The sequence below is a fragment of the Apus apus genome, chromosome 8 (genome assembly GCF_020740795.1).
Source record: "Apus apus isolate bApuApu2 chromosome 8, bApuApu2.pri.cur, whole genome shotgun sequence".
Taxonomy (NCBI): domain Eukaryota; kingdom Metazoa; phylum Chordata; class Aves; order Apodiformes; family Apodidae; genus Apus; species Apus apus.
The window spans coordinates 10,824,475-10,844,502 of NC_067289.1; the positions used below are offsets into that span (position 1 = coordinate 10,824,475).

At 36.3% G+C, this 20,028-nt stretch overlaps 1 protein-coding gene across 9 annotated transcripts in view; it reads right to left on the reverse strand.

Moving 5' to 3' along the window:
• Positions 1-229: 229 nt before the first annotated feature.
• Positions 230-20,028, reverse strand: part of TRIP12 (thyroid hormone receptor interactor 12) — a 74,537-nt gene continuing 54,738 nt past the window's right edge. For 7 of the 9 annotated variants that reach the window (XM_051626704.1, XM_051626709.1, XM_051626708.1 and 4 more), the window contains 19 exons: positions 19,884-20,025; positions 18,752-18,943; positions 17,914-18,065; positions 15,957-16,129; positions 15,445-15,518; positions 15,134-15,333; positions 14,161-14,288; positions 13,737-13,888; positions 13,136-13,278; positions 11,727-11,883; positions 10,480-10,578; positions 9,836-9,950; positions 9,419-9,573; positions 8,782-8,946; positions 7,142-7,306; positions 3,527-3,640; positions 2,953-3,047; positions 2,670-2,773; positions 230-1,612 (listed from right to left, as the gene is read on the reverse strand). In XM_051626704.1, the coding sequence (XP_051482664.1) occupies positions 1,416-1,612; positions 2,670-2,773; positions 2,953-3,047; positions 3,527-3,640; positions 7,142-7,306; positions 8,782-8,946; positions 9,419-9,573; positions 9,836-9,950; positions 10,480-10,578; positions 11,727-11,883; positions 13,136-13,278; positions 13,737-13,888; positions 14,161-14,288; positions 15,134-15,333; positions 15,445-15,518; positions 15,957-16,129; positions 17,914-18,065; positions 18,752-18,943; positions 19,884-20,025 (2,722 nt within the window). In that variant the 3' untranslated portion in view covers positions 230-1,415. Of the gene's footprint in view, positions 1,613-2,669; positions 2,774-2,952; positions 3,048-3,526; positions 3,641-7,141; positions 7,307-7,990; positions 8,033-8,781; positions 8,947-9,418; positions 9,574-9,835; positions 9,951-10,479; positions 10,579-11,726; positions 11,884-13,135; positions 13,279-13,736; positions 13,889-14,160; positions 14,289-15,133; positions 15,334-15,444; positions 15,519-15,956; positions 16,130-17,913; positions 18,066-18,751; positions 18,944-19,883; positions 20,026-20,028 lie in introns of those variants that run through there. The other 2 variants (XM_051626707.1, XM_051626710.1) reach the window with 2 other exon arrangements.

A 20,028-nucleotide genomic window follows, 5' to 3' on the forward strand; every position in this document is an offset into this window, starting at 1 on the left:
ACTATATAGCAGATACATCTCAGGAATATTTGTAATCGCCCGCTTTTTGAACCCATAGAAAGAAAAAATTTCCCTCTAAGTTGGAGGTCTCAAAAGGTCTTGTTTTAGTAGTAAATCATCCACAAGTTGCAGGTTGTTAGCCAAGTAGATTTTAGGATGATTTACTTGCATTACAGTAATTTACACAATTGAACTTTATGCATACAGTACAAAACTATGAACAAAAAGGTGAAGCAAACTTTTTTATTTATATTCAGGTAAAAACATTAACCTGATGAAGTAAATTATTGCAGATTTGAGAAATCAGCACATAAAACAGTTGGACAGAGCATTGCTTACAGGTGCTTTATCTGTGTCAAAAGACAAAGGCTGAATTGTTTGTTCCAAGCTAGCGCTGGGAAAAAAAAAAATAGGGAAAAAAGAAAAAACCTACAAAAGTAATCAGGAACTTAGATTAAGAACGAGAAAACTGTTTACTCAAACAGGGAATGAAACTACTAATTTGTCTTTTAAAAAACTTCCTATCAATTCGAAATGCTCTGGCCTTACCACAATACACACTGGCCAGCCCAAGCTGTTGGGACTTCAACTACATGAAAGAAATAATTCTTCCTCGCCTCTAGTAAGAGGCTTTTGCTGCCTGAATCACTGTGTAAACAGCTCTAGAGCGTCGACTGGTAAAGGCTGTCGCCATTATATCCTACCACTACAGTAAAACTATGCTATAAGAAAGGTTCTACCTAGTTACAAAGGCTGAATTATATTGACAATATATATTTGATTTCAGTAAAATTTAAATTATCTTAATCAGAGAAAGAGGCATGGAGCAGTTAAATGCCCATGCTAACCAAAACATAACAATTGTTGAATGTTGCACACAAAAAGAACCAAGTGAATTGCACATCAGACAATACATGAGGTTGGGTAAAATTAGAGGCAGGTGAGGGTACACAGAACTAGTCTACTAAACTAGATTCAAATACATGGTGTATTTTAATTTCTGTACTTATGTACAAAAGTTGTCTTTGGAGGAAAAACTTCAGACTTAGCTAGATGGATACACACAGCCCAGTATTAAACTGCACAGCGACATTTATTGTTCCAGCCTGGAAAAACATCCCTTTTTAAATTTCACACAGCAAAGCAAGTTAAAAACTTCACTCATCAAATAAATGATAATTTAAACAAGAACTTGCTAAAGAAACCTTGTCACAACAACTTTTAGGGCCTGATCACTTTTAAGTCCATAGGGGCCTTTAATGAATATCAACCAAGTGTCTTTGTTTATAATCTGCAAGCCGTTTTTCTACAACAAGAAGGCGTAACACGTTTCCTTGACTCAGGTGATATATTTAGAAAAGAATCATGAGTTTCTCTTTTGCTGTAACAGGCAGACATTTCATTTTTCATTGTGATCAGGAGAGATGGAATGACTGCTGCCCTTCTCTTGCAGCTATCAAGAGTTTTTCACGCATTATCTCAATAGTTGAATAGTCCGGCAATTTGAGATAGTTCACACAAGTCATTACTGAGGGCAAGAAATCATCTGGGTTCTCTGTAGACTCAAATGTCTTGCGTACAATTGTCAACGGAGGATTCAAACTTCGGAAGCCTAATAACGAGAAATGACATTCAGAATCAGGTTATTCCTCTTTAAAACCCACAGCTCACACTACAGACATCTAACAGCGACAGAAGCACGTGCCTCATAACTGTCTTCATCTCAGTTTTTAAAAGCTTAGGATACGGCCTTATAAGGCCCAGCTAAAAGTTACCTAAATTCCATTCTGTAGATTCGTTCTAAAATATTAATTTTTTTTTTAAGAAGTAGCAACCTAGATGCATCTACTTCCAATTCTGTATTCTGTAAGTACCCTCTTCCAATCACAGTGCTTTCAAGGGTCTGTTGGTTTCATACACACCTTTTAAGATTCTCAGAAATTATCTGACTGTCATACCTTATGATTTTACTCCAGCTAAGGTTTTCATATTCCTAACCATCAATCCTCTCTGCACCATATCTTCCAGAAAGAGCTCTAATTTATTTCTTTAAAACAATCAACTCTTTCTTATAATGTCAATTCCTTAACTAGAAAAAAAACAAAACAAAACACCAAACCCCAAAGAACGTAAGTAATGGAACAGATACATAAATTATGTTTTTACTTGCAAAGTGTTCAGCTGAGAATACAGTAAAATGTTTGTTCTATAAATGGTCCCTAGCAAAGACAGCAAATCCCTCAGTTTTCCTCACTGCCTCTTATCTAAATTCTGAAATTCAAAAGGAGAAGAAATTAAAGTTTAATCACTATGCTAGTATTGTCTCCTTTCTAGAAAAAAAAATGAAAATGTTTCCAGGTAGCAATTAATCACATTGTTATTATCTTAACTTAAAGCAGCTCTAGTCAAGGAATACAGTATTAAGGGGTTTCCACTTTAAATTTTGAACTATTTTTTGTCCTCCAGCAAAAACATCATGAGATTAACACAACATTTGAGAATTCTACCCGAAGTCCGCCCAGCCACTGCCAAAGCTAGACATGTCAGACAAGTCTGAGCCTCTAAAACACGCAGATAAATTAATTTTTCTATACTGAAACAATCAATTTATTCTGAAATGCAATATTATTACTGCTTTTATACACAACAAGGTAGTAAACAAAACCTACCTCCTACAGGCAGTCTGGGGCTACCCGTCACAAACTGAAGAAACAGTCTTTGCTGCTCACTATCAAAGCTACTGAGGATTTCAAAGAGATACTTCACTGCACGACTGAGGGGGGAAAGAAGCACGTTGTTATTGTTTACAGTTATAATAAATTGCATCAGATTAATATTCAGCGCAATACGAATATTTTTAAATAAGTTTCATACCATTCTTTTAGCTTGAATTACCAAGTTCATTTAAATACATATTTTCTAATATTTCTTTTAACACCAACACCATATTACCTGTCGTGTGTATAACCGTGATCTGGCCTGCAACATTCCATTAAAGTCTTTGCATCCCATGTGTCCGTTTTACTGCCGCACAAGAGCTGCTCCAACTATAAAGTTAAAAAAAACAAAAGAACAAAAGAAAAAAAAGGAAATTTTCCCCTTTAGAACTTGAGGTAAAATGAGTACTTTCTGTTCTGACTACTATCACAGCATTCTACTTTCTGGAAGAGCTTGCTACAGAACAATCTTGGTCACACCACACAATTCTCAAATTCTGTGAACACCATCGCCTCATCCCAGTGACAGCCTCATTTGCTCAATCTGCCTCTGCATACCAATCCACTACCACATGAGAAAAGAAAACTGAGCCATTAGTAATAAAAACACTGAATAAATAACCACCAAACATAGAAATGTAACATTTCAGTATGCAATTTAAAGGACATCACTTCTTAATAATATGCATCAGAAATGTGACGTAATCAGACTGTCACAACTGCACTGCATGCAATGCAGAGCTAGGTCAGACTGTCCATATGTATAGATATAAGGTTATAAACACACAAGAAAAAACAAGTTTACCCACCTCCTCAGGGTAGAAGTACTGAAGATGACTGAGGGGGAAGACTGATTCAAATCCATCTCTGAACGAGTCAAATTGTCTGGCAACACCTTCATTTAGTGCCCAGAATATAACCAACTGCAGAGAAGAAAGAAAAAAGTCAATTAACAAAATAAGCATTGAAGGATCATTACTGTACTAAATACTACAGCTGCAGAAAAAAAACTCTACAGAAGTCTGGCCATGTACTCACTCACAGAGTCTGACCTTTGATTCAGAGCTGCTCTACAGCATTGCCTCTTTCTGCCTTAATTCATAAGCTCATATTGCTGCATGTGTCAAAGTGCAGTGCTGCTATAATGGAACAGACACAGGTTGTTGGGTTTACTCTTTACAGGTTTCTCATGTGGTCTGACATTGCAAATTAGTAGAAGTCATTTGTAGTTCAAACAAGCTCATATTTATGATAAACTAAGCATCCAACTCGTGTGTTTAAACAACTTGTCTTTATTTTTGACAAAGCAAGATTAATGCATGAAATTCAGAATAGCTAGTTAAACTGATCCTATTTAACAAAATATTTTAAAATAAACCAAACAATTTTTTTCAGAAGTTTAACCTAGCTGTTCCCTCTGTACACCGATATCCATTTAACACTCAGCAACTGGAATAGAAATCCTTAGGGCATCATTGGCAGTATTATCTTAGTTTCCCCCATGGCAACATATGGGTCCCTTTTCTAATATATAGTTACAAGAAGTAACTATATACTTTTTGTTATATTAACTGGATTAGTATTATAAGAATACATGGGGGGGGAAAAAAGCCACTTCATGTCATGTTAGTGGGATTTGGTAAGCATCATAAGGCAAAAGACAGCAGCAGTCTAAAGTTTTAAGGTGTGTGTTTTTTAGGTTTTTAGTATCTGCAGTTACCCCCTCTCAGGATTAAACTCACCTTCCAAAGTGGACAGCATATGCTGAAACAATCACTGGGGAAGAGGGAAGGGGACATGACAAAATTTCTTTTAAATCCCCTGCAGCCAGCATTTCTCTACTAAATACAGTACACAGGGCAGACTGCATGCCAAGTTCAGATTCTTTTGTCAGTTAGTGCCACTAGTGATTACACTTGCCTTGGCTACCCTCAGCTCTCACAGGAAATGGAAGGCTGGATAGAAAAGATGTGTTGTCAACACACAGCTACTAGTTTTTAAATGTGTTTAAAACTCTGACCTGGAATGCTGAGAAAAGCTTTGAAAGATATCCAAGATATCTACAAATGCATCTGAACATGATTAAAAACTTCACTGATACTGGCTGGACTCCTGAAGCAAGTATTTCACGCTGTCCCAATAACTGAAGAGTTACTTGTTCCAGAAAGCTCTCAGATGTGAAAGCCTGTTAGGTTCTGTGGTAAAGCCTTCCTACAAAAGAGTCAGGCATTGAATTTCAGGGAAGAGACATATCCCTGCTTTCACACATCAGGTTGTAATACTGATGAGCAAGCTGGTAAGCATCAGCAGCACAGAAAGCTGCCCTACTGCACTTGATAACACACACTATTCTAGCAGCAGAGTTGCTGACTTAGAATTGTGATTACTTTTTATGACCATCAGTGTGTGACAAAATCCAGCTGCACTGTATTGTTGTGGATTCGAAGTGGAGATCAAATTGTTAGTCAAAAAACTGTACTCCAGAAACTTTTTGTCTACAAATTTAGAAGATGGAAGTTGGCCTCTTTCTTTTTAGCACAGAAGGGAAAAGGGGAAAAAAAATATAATAAAGTCTTTCACTATACTTGTAGCTGAGATAGTTCCACTTCCTGATAATACTAGCTTCTGTGGAAACCGTCCTTAGGGAAAAAAAGGGAGGTGGAGAGTGGAATGACAACTACAGGAGAGGCATGCAAAGGAACAGTAGGGTATTCTAGCTTTAGAAACTACTTTTAATGGTAATCCACACACAAGATTTTAATGAAAATGACATTTTCAAGAGCAGGGCAGCTGACCTACAGAAAGTTGTACAGGCCAGCTGATAAATTTAATACACGGTTTCTAAATTGTAATTCATCATACTTGTGATACAGAGGATACTAATTTTCTCTCTAAAACCTTTTCTACTTCCTTGACATCAAGTCTGCAATGCTCATCACTGGGATCTAGTTTGAAGTCTCCTCTATATGCCAGGAATATAAAGACACAGACAGAAAAACTGCATAGGTGTCCTTTAAAGAAAATAGTCCCAACAGTTTAGAAAGAAGCAGAAAGCAAGCTCTCTGTAGTTATCTGCTTTTCCTTTACAGTGCCAGAAGCACCAGGACAACGGCAGGACATCCGAGATATCTGCAAGCCTTTCTCAGCATATCAAATACCCGGTATGTGTTACCTAGAAGAAAAAAAACTGACTGCAAACTATATGAAAATCACACTTGAGAGCAATCTTGTTCAGTTTTCCTCAGTAAACAGACTAAAAATGCTGTTTGTAACTTATTGTGCTGCTGGCATTCCTCATCTGTAAGTCTGCAAATAGCTTTATACCCGAATGTTTAATTTTATAAGTGATTATTGACTAGCAAAATATTTCAACAAATAAAGAGATGACAAGTGGATATATATATGACAGCTTGAATCTGGAAGATGAAAAGCACCTGCTCAAGATTAAAGTCGTACGGATTATGTAATAATTTTGCGAAGTTGTCAGTTGATATCCAGGAGCTGATATGCCCATTAATGAATAATTTCTACCAAAACATCAGGTATGTTTCTTACCAGTGCTAGAAAATCTTAATCCTCACAGTGAAACTGGCAGCAGACTAATCTGTCAGAAAATTGATTTAGGAAATGGAATAATGGCTTTTTCATTATACAATCAATCATTCTTATCTCCATCCTCCTCATGACTTCATGCAACAGTAACTGGGTTCTTCCTTTGTTTCTCAGCTCTCTTTCTAGGCTGTTTTTAAACTATTGCCTTTAGAAGTTTCTTGTGTAGAAACAGTGTCCTAGCTTTGTTCAGCAGCATCACCCTTTTGTCTTTCCAGGTTTTATGTCACTTCTGACATAGGAATAAATTAATATGTAGGTATAATGTCAAATTATTATGGCACTGTTTCGTTCTCTGCTCCATATTTTTGTTTCTGTGGTTTGGGAGTTCTGTTTGTTTGCTTGTTTTTGGGGTTTTTTTGTGTTTTGACCCAAAACTCAGCTGACATTTTCATTATTACTATAGCAGTTCAAAGCTCACTGAAATGCTAGTACTAAATCACTCTTGAAGACAGTTTCATTATCATATGCAAATGTGGGAACACATGGAAAGATTCTGAAAGTCTACACCTCAAATTACCTACTACAATATTTATCATCCAAAAAAAAAAAAAGGCACTTCTGACTACTGACTACTTCATTATATATCAACAAGACTTGTTTGTACTATAAAGTTTTCGAGTCAGGCGCACTGACTAGGATTCAAACAGTTTCTCTACAGTAATAAACTAGTACAGAACAGAAGCAATCAGTAGAAAAAATATTCTTATGCCCAGTTAACGAGAATGAACTGAAATAGGTATCAAAACAAACTTCCTGACAGAAAGTTAAGGAAGAACAAAGAAAGCTTTAGTCCTAGCTTTGCTTTTACATACTCTGAGATACTCCTCTAAATTGTGGATGGTGACTGGTGTATCTTTTCCCCCTTTTTTCAGTTCTATGTTAGGAAACCCGGGAAGTGTGAAGTCCAGCCCTAGATCTTCCACTGAGCAGCCATTCATAGTCAGAGCTTCCAACGCATACTGTAGACTTTCTTTGGTCTAAAAAATTGGAAGCAAAAACCAGTGAGAACAATTCATTCACATCAACTTATCCAAAAGTTATGACTTGCAAACCGGTTTTTGCTACGTAAACCCAGTTTTGTAAAAATATTACTACTAATATAGTTACAGTACTCCTTGCTTTCTTCTGTATTTTTCATAGTTAACAGTAAACCAAGACAAACCAAATAAACTATCTTAATAGAAAACCTTGCAAGACAGCAACACTTCACTTTTTCTAGCAATTTTGTAATTACTTTAACTTGTTGTATATGGGGAGGGACTATTTACTAGGATGCATAGTGATAGGATGAGGTGTAACAGATTTACACTGGAACAGGGTAGATTTAGGTTAGACATTAGAAATAAATTCTTTACTGTGAGGGTGGTGAGACACTGAACAAGTTGCCCAAGGAGACTGTGGAAGACCGATCCCTGTTCAAGGTCAGGTTGGATGGGCTTTGAGCAACCTGGTCTAGTGGAAGGTGTCCCTGCCCTTGAAGGGGAATGGCTGGAACTAGATGATCTTCTAGGTCTCTTCCAACCCAAACTATTCTACGGTTTTATTATTTATTGTGAAAATACTCCTGCAAGAAAAGGAGATATGTACTATGCTAAGGCTCTTAGGCTACGTTTTTTTCCTTAGAATAGTTAATGACATTCATATTTGGTGTGCATACTGACATTTTTCAGCTTTCATCCATGAGGTTTCAGGTTTTTCAGACTCTTGTTGGGAAATTAAAAGCGGTGATCAAGGAGAGAGAGAGAGTGAGACAGTGAAGTGAAGAGGAAAAAGGCCCACAAGTCTGCAATAACTTCACTAGTAATAAAGCAGATGTATTAAGAGTATGAATTAGGTTATTACCACCTACCATCTATTAACATTGGATGCTAGAAAGAGCATGCATGCCAAAGGCCTTTTATCACTACTCTGCAACAGTGAACACTACTGTTTTTAGATAAGAATGGATAACCTTGAAAAATTAAGACTCTTCTGTCTCACAAATTAAGCCAGTTTATACCAGTTCTGCACACAGTAAGGGAGGAAAAACCCCACAAAAGGCACTCCTAAGAAAACATGGAAGTTTTACTAAACCAGCAAAAAAGCCAAGCTTTTTGAATGTTCAAAAATAAAATTTCCCCACCCTCTGATATTAATTAGTCTTTTCAAGGTGAAATAAAAAGAGAAGTTATCTTACACAAACATCTGACAGTTTTAGCCATTATTAGCCTGGTAATCACATAGAAGAAACCCATAATAAATTTCTGATGTTAGAGTCTGCATTAGAACAAGACTGTAATAATTACTAGTGAACAATTTAACAACATTAAAGCTACTCCTTTTATTAGAATGAAGGTATTTTCACTGTCACCCATCAGTATTAAGCACTATCACACACTCTCAATTACAGCTACTTCATAAAATCCAAACATGTGAAGATGCACCTCTTCCATTCCTAGGGTTATTTCCCCACCTGTGTTTTGTCCTGTTCAAGTCTCTTCTTTTGTCTTACAATATCTTCAAGGTGATATATTGATTTGGCTACTACTGGATCAATACTGAATAAGTCATGCGACGTCAAGGAAGTTTCCTGTCGTAGCATCCATTTATAAAAAGGAAGTCCAAGAGGAAGGTCCACCTGGAAATCGAAACTTTATTTAGTATTGAACTGTCTTCCAAAACTGTATCTTTCACCATTTTATCTCTTGACTAGATCTAAAATACTTTTTACCCATGCATAGTTCTAGCCCACGCCAGAACATCATGTTTGACCCCTTTTACCTGAGAAACTGACAGTCAAGAAAAGATAACTTGACTGCCTGAGTAGTGCAAATACATGATATACAATTGGCAAGCTAGCAGCTGTAATAAGCCTAAAATGATCTTTGAAAGACTGGAGAGAGGTGGCAATATATGACAAGCAACAGTCTCAAAAGCCACTGTTAACATCCTTCCCTCTTAAAAGCTCAGCTGCATCTCCCCACATCACACCCAAACTGCTAGAGCTGAAAATAATTCCATGCAACTCCTAATGATACTTTTCCCCAACATAGTTAAAACTAGAATTTTAATTTAATCCTTCAGAGTAACATTTTCCATTTTATTCTCACCAGTCTAAAATCCATGATTGCCTTGGCCATCAGTTTTCCTAGAAAGCGGAACTTCATTTTAACTTTTGCAATGTGAGCTGGCTTGGCTGTTCTACCAAAAGGAAGTGCAAAAAGCCCTTGAAGGTTATGGATGTACTTGGTACCTTCCTGGCTTCCTGTTAAGGAAGAAAGACAGTTCAATACATATACTGCTAGTTTCATTCCAGACCCAAGTTTGAAAGTGGCTATCAGATAACCATAACCTAAAGCTTCTTATAAAATTAAAAGAAAACCACAAAGATAATCACACACAATCATGAGGCACATTATCTGACCACAAACTGAGGTGCTCTTTCCATCAAAGCCATTCATTAAAGTCAACTCAGAATTAATTGAATATTAGATCAACATTAATACTTTAGGTAGCAAAACATTTACCTTTTGGATTGGCTAAAGTCACTTCTTCTCCCCTCCAAAGGCCTAAGTCTGCTCTCTGTAGCTCCTGAGATACAAGTGCATAGAACTCTAGCGTGGGGCCTAGGCCTGTGCCAACCTTCAGGGGGAGGGAGAGCGCAGGGAGAGGAGGAGTGAGAAAGATAAATAAGTTAGTCCATTAAGTCAGTTTTACTATCAAAACAGTTAAGTCTGAGAACTATAGTACATTATTGGCTATAAAGAAGACTGCACTGCAAAAAGTGTCTAAAGAACCTAACTATGCCAACATTTACAATATAACTGAGACAGCTTGGAAAGACCACGTATCAAAGGCAGTAATAGTGGAATAAAAGTATTAGCCACCAAATTATCATATTATAGAAGAAACAGACACAGCTGTTTGCTAGAAAAGCATGTGCTCCACAGAATAAGATGGATTATGAAATTTGGTAGATCAGAGTTTCTCCTAGCAACTAAAAAAAAAAATCACAAACAAGTGAATTAAGGATAATTAATGGACACAATTTAGTGGGACCAGCAATAGAAGGACCAAGAGACTGCCCAAGTAATTCTATTAAAGGGGTAGCTTTTTTTGTATTAATATTCAGTAAAAAGGAGTTAAATTAGACTGCATTGATATTACTTACTTCATTCTCGTACTGGATTTCCAACATGGCTCTTGAACTGCCTAGATCCTGCATCACAGATTCTGCCTGTTTCAACAGCTCATCTCTGTTCACAGTGCGCTGCACATTAGAGAAGTTTTGAGTAGTAAAATTATGTCTGTAAGTCCCAGCTCCCAAGGCAGTTACAACAGGAACAATAATAGTTATGCAGTTATTCTACCCCATGCTTATATAGTTTCACAGTTCAACAGTTTGTAATCTTATATGTAAATAAAATAATTGTTGTTTCTATATAAAAACTGATGAGAATTAAAGTGTTCAATACAAAATGAAAAACCAATGCCTTACGTTTCTAACAGTACAACTAGTAGGTACTACTCTTGCCAAGAATCTAGCAGTAGGACTATAACGTAGAAGAGAAGCATTGTTATGTGATACACCTTAAACTAACATGAAGATGAAAACACAGAATAAAGATATCAAAACCCACCAACCTAAAGGAATTCTCTTACACCTTGTCACTGCAGATTCTCTAGTAAGGCAAGTGGCAGGTTTCAAAGAACAAAACAAAACAAAAACACCCAACAAAGCAAAAAACAACAGCACTGGAATTCCTGCATGCTGGAAGCTCTATTCTAGTTGAACTAGGTTTTTATATCTCAAGTCTTTTTTCCCCAGAGATATTCAAGATCATAGAGCAGATCCATGCTATACAGCAGATCTTAGTTTAAGATAACCTCTCTCCAGGCTCAAGGAAGACACACAAGACTCCATCAATTTGAAACAGTCACAGCTCAGTTTTATTATATCGCAACAGGAATTTTAATACTCTCTCAGAATACATGGACAATGCTTTTGTTTACTTAGATAACACTTACGGGTCTAAATCTTATTGCTTAAATAATTCTGAAATTCTACATAAAGCAAAATGGAGGTTTACAAGGTAACACAAGGAGATATTGCCAGTGTAACCAAAAACTTCAAGTTGCTTCTTGGGGTATAGTTTCTGTAAAGGTTCCAGTTCAGAATTAAGCAGGAAGTGACCAAGCAGTGTAACATACTCTAGCCCCTTCTGCCACCTACTGGCAGACACCTAGAAGACATTGTCCTCTCGGAGGCTTTAAATTAATAAAAACAAACCTCCCATTCATTGGTATACTACTAAAACCTGAAGTTTTACAAATAAAACTTGCTGACAGTGGTATTCTTAAAGACAATATAAAAACACACAGATAATTCATTCCAGTTTTAAAGCAAGATATACCTACTTTTTTCCTGTCCAGTCGTGGTGCCACTCTGCTATCCTGAGAATCTGATTGATTGATTTCTGGATTAGTATCCAGTAGTCTTTGCATGGCTCGATCTCGATCAAAAGCAGTTACATAAAACAGCATTTGACGGGTATCAAATGGAAAGAAAAATGGGCTGTAAAGAGCATTGGATTAGTTAACTGTGTTTCAACTAGCATCTATGACTATAGTTTATTTTAAAACACAATAGAATTGCAGTATACCCAAAATTAGTGCTTTATTAAACACTGCGGTGAGAGCAGCCTCCAAAGGAAGCCTTCCCAAACACACCTCAGTTTAGATACAATGCTTATGAGCAAGAGTCTAGAGATGGAATTTCACGTAAGAAGGAACCACAACAAATTCTAGAAACTTCTAACTCTTCCAGAAAAACAACTCAGAATACTTGAATGCTCAGCTATTCAGTTTGTAGCAGAAAAGAAGTACTCTCTTACTTGTTCACATATGTTTTACAATTAGTAAATTTAACTTAGATCAGTGATATTAAGAGGGTGGGTCAAGTCGCCGTATTTGAGGGGTGAGGGGAGGACTGAACTGGGAACCTACAGCAGCACCATTCTATCTTCCATTTTCAAAAAACACTTGAAATCATCTGTGAAAGACTACCAGAGAAACTTCTTATTTTAGCTTATCTACTATTCACAAAGTCATGTACACTAGCAGTGTAGTATTCCACTGACATTTAAGTGAAAAGGCAGTTTTACAGAACAAATACTGCTACAGATGTTCGTATAAGCATATATATTTATATTTATTGTATGGAATGTTTATTAAGAAATTCAGGGTTTTTTTAAAATTCAAAATCAACTAGTTTCTCTTAGAGTACACATTTACAGTCAATTGTCACCAATGTTGCTTCAATTAACATGCTTGAAAAAAATCTAAAATTTCTTACTCTTTCAAATGCAAGAGTTTTACAGCTTATACTCTGCATCAAAATACTATAAACTATTCCAATACAGACTTAATAACTTTGTATTTGATCAGTATTTTTCTTCATACCGTATCGAATATGCTAAATGAGGTTGTTTGACAAAGTCGCCACGAAGCACTTATACAGGAGAAAAAAATTACCTGAATAATCAAGAACTATTATTTCAATGTGAAAACTTCAAATTGCTCAGAAACTCCTGTAAGAAGTGGTCCAAACTTTGCACTAGTCTCTCTCTCCACATTTGGCTTAAACCATGCCATATAGGTGTAAACATTCACCCAGGTGTCTCTATGTAACTCAGAAAGACAGTGGTGACTACATCTTACTCTCCCACAGCACTTTCAAAAGCCTTGCAACGTATGATGCACCTGGGCTGCCGAGCTGAGGCCTAGTGAACTGAAATTAGAAATAGAATATGGCAAGTCATTCATACCATGTTTTTCCAAGTTCTGTCAGCCAAGTTGGTATGTTTCCTGTCATAATTACCAAAGGATCTTGAAGCTGCCTGTTTGCTTTTGCTGTCAGTTTACTGTTGATAAACTCTGAGGTTGGAATTATCTCCTTGCAGATTGCATTCTGTGTTAAATAAAAACAATATACTCGTAGTTAAAGAAATGCTGGAAGAATTACCAAGCCTTTGTTAGAAGCATAAAAAAGCCTCTTAATTTGCTTATCATCACAAGAAAACAAACTTTCATTGTCACTTCGGTAATACAGAGTCTAAGCTATGAAAGAAAGACTGAGCAGATTTTTACCATCCATTTTCTTTTCAGGAACAGTGTTGCTCTTTGAACTTAAGGAAGGAAAAAGCATGGAAAACACGTTTAACACACTATAGAGGAAATACGATAGACAGAATTTATAGCTTTCATCTTACCAGAAGGTAGAGAAATATGTCAGGGAAGATCATAGTACTTATATTATTTTGTCTTAGTGGGGGGTGGCAGACAGAGGAAGAAAGCTACTTTAAGGTGTCTGAGGGACAGAGATGTCTGTATCAAACATGGAAGTGATTTTAAAAGTGCTCTACTCACATCATACAAATAATACCAATATCGACTGATAGCATGTAGAACTCTCAAAAGAAGAATAACATCTAATGAGGGATCTTCAAATGTTATGTTTTCAGGTGGAACCGATATGAGGTAAACTTCTAGAGGATTTAATACCGAAGGGCACACACCATCTAGCAAAAAAAAAAGTTAACAAATAAATTAGAAGTATTCTTAAGTAATTACTAGGAGCCTAGCAAGTACTAGTCACAGCATTCATTTAACTACAACAGTTTAGTCAGACATTTCAGTAACTATTTTTAGCTCTAATACACATATTAATATATGCTTTTCTTATACTATGCTTGCTTTAGAAGAAATACTGTGGTGTCTCTATAAACACTAATCCTCCCTATCCTTTCAGAAATTTCACAAATCTAACATATTAGCAAGGCAACACACTCACCATGCCACAATTCATCATGCTTTTTAGAATTTCTAGGGGAGGTTTTTGTGGGAGCAGTCTGTGCTCTTCCTCTTTTACCACCAACACAGTCTTTACTACCATCTTCATCCTCTCGTACGGGTTTGTACCTAAAAAGCAAAGAGAAGTTAAAAACATGATTGTGAAGTGCTACTTACATGGAAATAAAAGCAGTTGTAAAAGTTTTAGCTGTTTGATTACCAGAATTTCACTTGAATGACAGTTAAAAGCAGAAAGACAAGAACAATGCATTTGGGTATGATCCAGCCTTTGAAGCCAGGCCCTCAGAAGCAAAGTATGGTCATGAGGGGAAAAAAATGGAGACACTCTGGCTCCGTGAACTGGAAAGAGAAGCAAAAGGTATAGACAAAAACATAAAGCGGGTTGTTGTTTGTTTTTTTGGGGTTTGTTTGGTTGTGGTTTTTTTATTGTTTTGTTGTTTGGGGGTGGGGGGGTGGGGGGTGTCTTGTGAGGTTTGTTTTGTTTTTCTTTTGCATAACATTTAAATACTAGAAAGAACAAGACACTGCTGAACATTAAAATGTTTGGTCAATACTGCTCCTTGCAAAGTATGGCCAGAGGACACACTTGCACAGCAATCAGCTATGAAAACCAGTAGAAGTTGATCATCATTTGTAGACTGCAGGCACAGTCTCTATTGTTCATGGTTAGCTACCTAACACTCAATTATTTCCCTCTATCCAGCAGGTGTCATTTAAGATTAGCCCACTTCTTTTTCATTACCTTTGCTCATGAGCTAGCAAGAACATCAGTAGCTAACAGTGAATTCACACTAAGATTTCAGAATCTCAAGCATATCAGCAAATTCAAAGCTTCACAGCTTTGAAAGTGGGGGAAAGAAAAAAAAAAATAAAGAAGCTCTATAACATTTTGTTTATGTATATACATCTAGGAAACCAGAGAAGTTGTTCCCAAATTTCTCTAGCCAACTTACCAAATGGTATGAGTCTTTGTCCAAATCCCAGCTCTTCCCAATGGGTTGCTTTCATCATCCGTAGACTCCCTCTCCTCCTCGGCTTGCAAACTGTACTGCCGAACTGCCTGATACACAGTCATATTGTATGGCAGCAAGTGATCTCCAATGTAAAACTGCAGCCTGTGTCTCACGTTCCCTGAATTTAAGAACTGAGCAGCCTGGCAAAAACCAAAAAAAATCCACAAGAGTCGGGAATCTTGCTGCTAGCTTTTCTTTAAGACCCTCTCCACCTGTTCCCTCCCCCCCTTAACCTCAGAGCAAATGCTTACCAAAGACTCATCTATTTCTTCATCTGAGCCATCATCATCACTATCCTCATCATCTTCTCTAACTCTTCCATAACCTGAGGCAAGAGAAGAAAGACATCCTCATTTGTTTTTACACAAGACATAGCTATGCTTTTCTACTTTTATGAACCCCACTGTTTAAATCAGTTTCAAAACACAGTCAGAAAAAAAAAAAAAAAAGATTCACACGTGTTAGAACAAGTTTCACTATCAGTACTTGGCATAAGAAATGCCAAGTGACTGTCAGATTGGCTGTAAACTAGATTAAACTTCTGTTGGCATTCAGACTGAACTGCTTACAGGAAGGAGTCTGTCCCAGAAAACATTTTCATCAGCCTTAGTCTCCTCCCCTGTAAGCAAGATGCATAAGCACCTCCCATTTGTCTTCAACATAATCCTCACAGGTTTTTACAGAATCTGTATGACTGACAGTACTGATTATCCTGTGAAGCAAGACACATGTGACTGTATAATATATATAAATACATATATACCTCTAACTACAAGGTATCTTTCAATGGCTTGTACCAAAGCAAGAGGATCAATCTTCACAGGTCCACCCTTCCACTGTTTGACATTAGCACAGTCTGGATGTCTTTGCAGTTGGCATTTTAATTGATGCGTATTGAAGAATTTTAAAGCTTGGGATCCTCTGTTAAGAGAAAAACTCAAAATAATTTGTGAAAAAAGTTGCTACACAAAGAATCTAATAATACTTGCATTTTAACGTGCATTAAAATAAGCTAATCCATGCATTTACACATTTACTTGTTCAGAGTGTTATTTCTCATCTTATTTCTCTAAAAATAAGCTAGTAAATTTGGATAATCAGATTAAAAATTTTATTCTACAAGAACATCAGAATCCAAGCTGGACAAAATCTGATTTCCAATGGAAGCTAGACAGATTAAGTCCAGTCCAAGGTCTGATTACAAGATGGCCTATACTGACCATCTCTGAGATTTGAAGTTGTTCAGTGGTCAACTGATGCCACATGAGATTTAGAGCTGTGTTTACCTGCAGAGCAATGAGGATCAGAATCAGGGGTGAAAAAAACAATAATCTATTCACATTTTCTAATAAGGACCTAAACAGAAAACATGGAAGCTCCTCTGTTTTCTTGCCCGCTATAGTTTATATACATGTTTCATCATACTAAATTATCAATACTCACGCTAGCTGTTTTTACACATAAACCTCTTATCTTGGGCTGTTTCTATTTCTACGTGCAAATGAAAGACTAATAAATCATAATGCCTCAAAATCCTCACTGACATAATCCACAATAAGACTAGCAGTCGAACAAGGTTGCTGTTGTCTGACCTCCCATGTTTAATTTCCTATCAAGATTAATAGCATAACTTCATTTCTATGATTAGCAGCTTTATTAGTTCTCTCATTTCCCACTTTTTATAGAAATAATGCATATTAGCAACTATTGTAAGATCACAGAGCACATACTACTTGCAAAGGCCAGTATTAAAACAATTTACTCCTTTAAACTGCAGAAATCTGGGTATTGCATTCCTTTCCATTAATTTTAACAGTTTCACAAAAAAGTATGAATTTTAATGTAAGTTAAATGAATGCTATACTGTAAGGATCTACTGTAATGTATCTTGTACCACAATTAGGGGAAAAAAAAAATAAGTCACATTATCTTACTGCCTGAGAGACAGAATATTCTGGCATTTCCAGCTTTAAAGAATAGCTTTCAACAATTCCTTTTCAGTGCTCTTCCCCCCTCCTAATTTCTACATAGTCACAAGAATGTCTATAATAACATCTGAGCTTTCGGCCTGCAACACAATACTTTAAAAATGTGTACGTAACTTATACTGAAATAGTCTTACTAACTGCTATAGATTGAATGAAATACCACTTTGTTTTATTGAAGCACAGAACAGAAGTTTTAGAAGTAGGTCTTCAGTCCCCTGGTTTTGATACTTAAAATGCAAATAAGTTGGATTCAAATCTATGTTAAGACAAGGCAGTTCTACAGTTAGTTTAAACTATATTTACAGCCAACAGTTATCACTCAATCCATTATCATCCTAGAGAAGAGAACCTATCTGAATAACAAAGTTTAATGCTGTAATACAAACTCTTAGTAGCTAAATAAGTTCACTAAAAAAATATCAGTGTCTCAGCAATAAATAAATTCTTTCCAGTGTTTGCTACATGGGGACAAGGACACTTGAATTTTTAAAGCTTAAATTTAGATACTGCATTTAAAATTACACATTCACCTTCAATTTAAGTGAGAGAAGTTTCAAAGAGGTAAGGAAACATTCAGTTAAATATTCAATCTTCCATTGAATAAAAAAGCCAATTGTGTAATTGCTTTTGTCTTTAAAAAGTTCCCATTACCTCTTGGAACTTTGAGCATTGAAACAAGTTTTGGAAAACAAAAGCTTCTAAAATAACTGTTACCTGAGCATTAATCCTTACCTGCTCCCTGTTCCATTTCCACTAGGGAAGTCATGAACTTTGACAGGAAACTGTTCCATCTGACTGAGGCAATTATTCATTTTATGGACTAATGCCAACAAAGGTGCATTTTCTAATGGCTCTAATCTTCCAAGGGGTTCTTCTCCAGGAAGCTGAAATATATTCCAGTCTTTTAGATATGTGCTTGAATTAATCCATCTTAAATAATTTATACCACAAGTTGTTTAAAAAAAAACCCAAACTACACAGAAATTAAGAACTGCTGTTCTCACTCTAAAGTAGCAACAGTATCAGGACTAGATGGCTCCTAAGTTTATAAAATACCTGTTTCAATTAACACACTTTCCTCTCCTGGTTTCATTTTAATAACCCTACAGATTTTAAGCACACACACAAACATGAACAGTAAGTTTCATGGAAGCTGTAACCTCTCTTCCACTTTATACTTTTTTTAAAATAAAAACAATCTAGTTTCTTGCAGCATTCAGGACAAAAGAGAGCAAATGTTAAGATCACTAGCCAAACTCTTTCCACTTCAACTTTCTAGAAGTCAAGAACAACTTAAAAGATGTTGAAGACTCAGACAATTCTCCATTTTGGAATTTTCTCCACTGCTGTGTGGACTTCTCTGTAGATAGAAAAAATTCTAAAAGTTTGACTTGTAAAAACAAGAAACGATGTGAAAGTTGCAGTGTTATACAGCATAGGCATGAATAAAACACTCCTCTGTACTCCAAGTTTAAGTCAAGGCCACTGTCAAACCTCTCAAATGGTCAGGTAAGCACAATTCAAGAGAAAGACAACTAAGAATGACAAAACAATAAAGAAGAAAACTTACTGGAGAAGAAAAAAATACATGAAGAAATCTTTTCAATCTGATATCCCTGCTTACAGCATCTTTCTCACTTTTAGATGTCAAATAAAGCAGCAGTTGTTTAACAAACCCACTATGCTGAATTTCAAATGAGGAGACGTCAGACTCCGAGACAATGCTACGGATTTCTACAAGGCACTCTGTCCCACCATCCACCTGAAAAATATGAAGGCAGTATTTTACTACCCAGCTGCTAAGGGCTTAAGAAATACCATTTTTACTCCTACTGCATGGAACAGCTTTAAAGGGAGGGGAAAGAAGGGCGAGTCTGCAGTATAGAGTAACTCAATACAAGCAATAACAAGGCAAACAATCTGAGGATAAGCAATTTCTCTGTTCAAGAGGAGACCTTACAGGGAACATCTACATTTGTCCTGTTTTACGAGAAACACGAGGTCCCGTTTCTGTTTCATCCATTATAAAAATGAGCTCCACGTGAAGATTTTAAAATAAATTTTAAAACACCATAGCCTCAGATTGGTATATATTTTACATTATACACGTGTGGGAGAGAGAAGGGGGGAAGATTCATATTTTATTTATTGCTTAGTTAAAACTCAGATGTTCAGCTACTTTAAAAGTTACAGGTTTAGATCATCTATCAAGGTTCATAACTGCCTGAGAAGCAAGCTTCAAGTTCTTGAGATGCTAATGAACTGTTTCGATCTGTATTTCTTCCATCCTTTCAACAAATTGCTACTTCCCTCTTATCCTCTCACTCCACCACCCCCTAAGTTCTTATTACAAATTTTGTTATTTAAGTATAAAGTCAATCCCTAACACACACTGTAGAATATTAAAATTTGAAATAAAATGCTATGTAAATTACACATTGCTAGGAATCAAGAACACCCTTGCTAATACTAGTCATTTATCATAAGGGGTAGTGTGAAAGCTTACATACTAACTCCAAGAAAAAATTCCAAGCAATCTGTTCCAAGTTAAGAAACACTGCATCATCCTTTAAGATAACAAAAAGTGTGCTTAAAATATTGGGCATGCTCTCCAAAATCATCAGCTTTCCTCTAGCTTCCTTCTAAACACTTCTACGGCTTTCATTCCCACCCCCACTTAAAGTAAATTATCCATTTCTAACCTGGAGGTTGAGTTGTTCAGTTGCAGTGCAAAGTCTCTGTAATACATTTAGTGCAGGATTGCTTCCATCCATGTTTTCAGAACTAAAATAACGTTCAACAAATTTATGGGCTTGCTCCTTAATCCAGCCCTTAATTTTTTCTCTG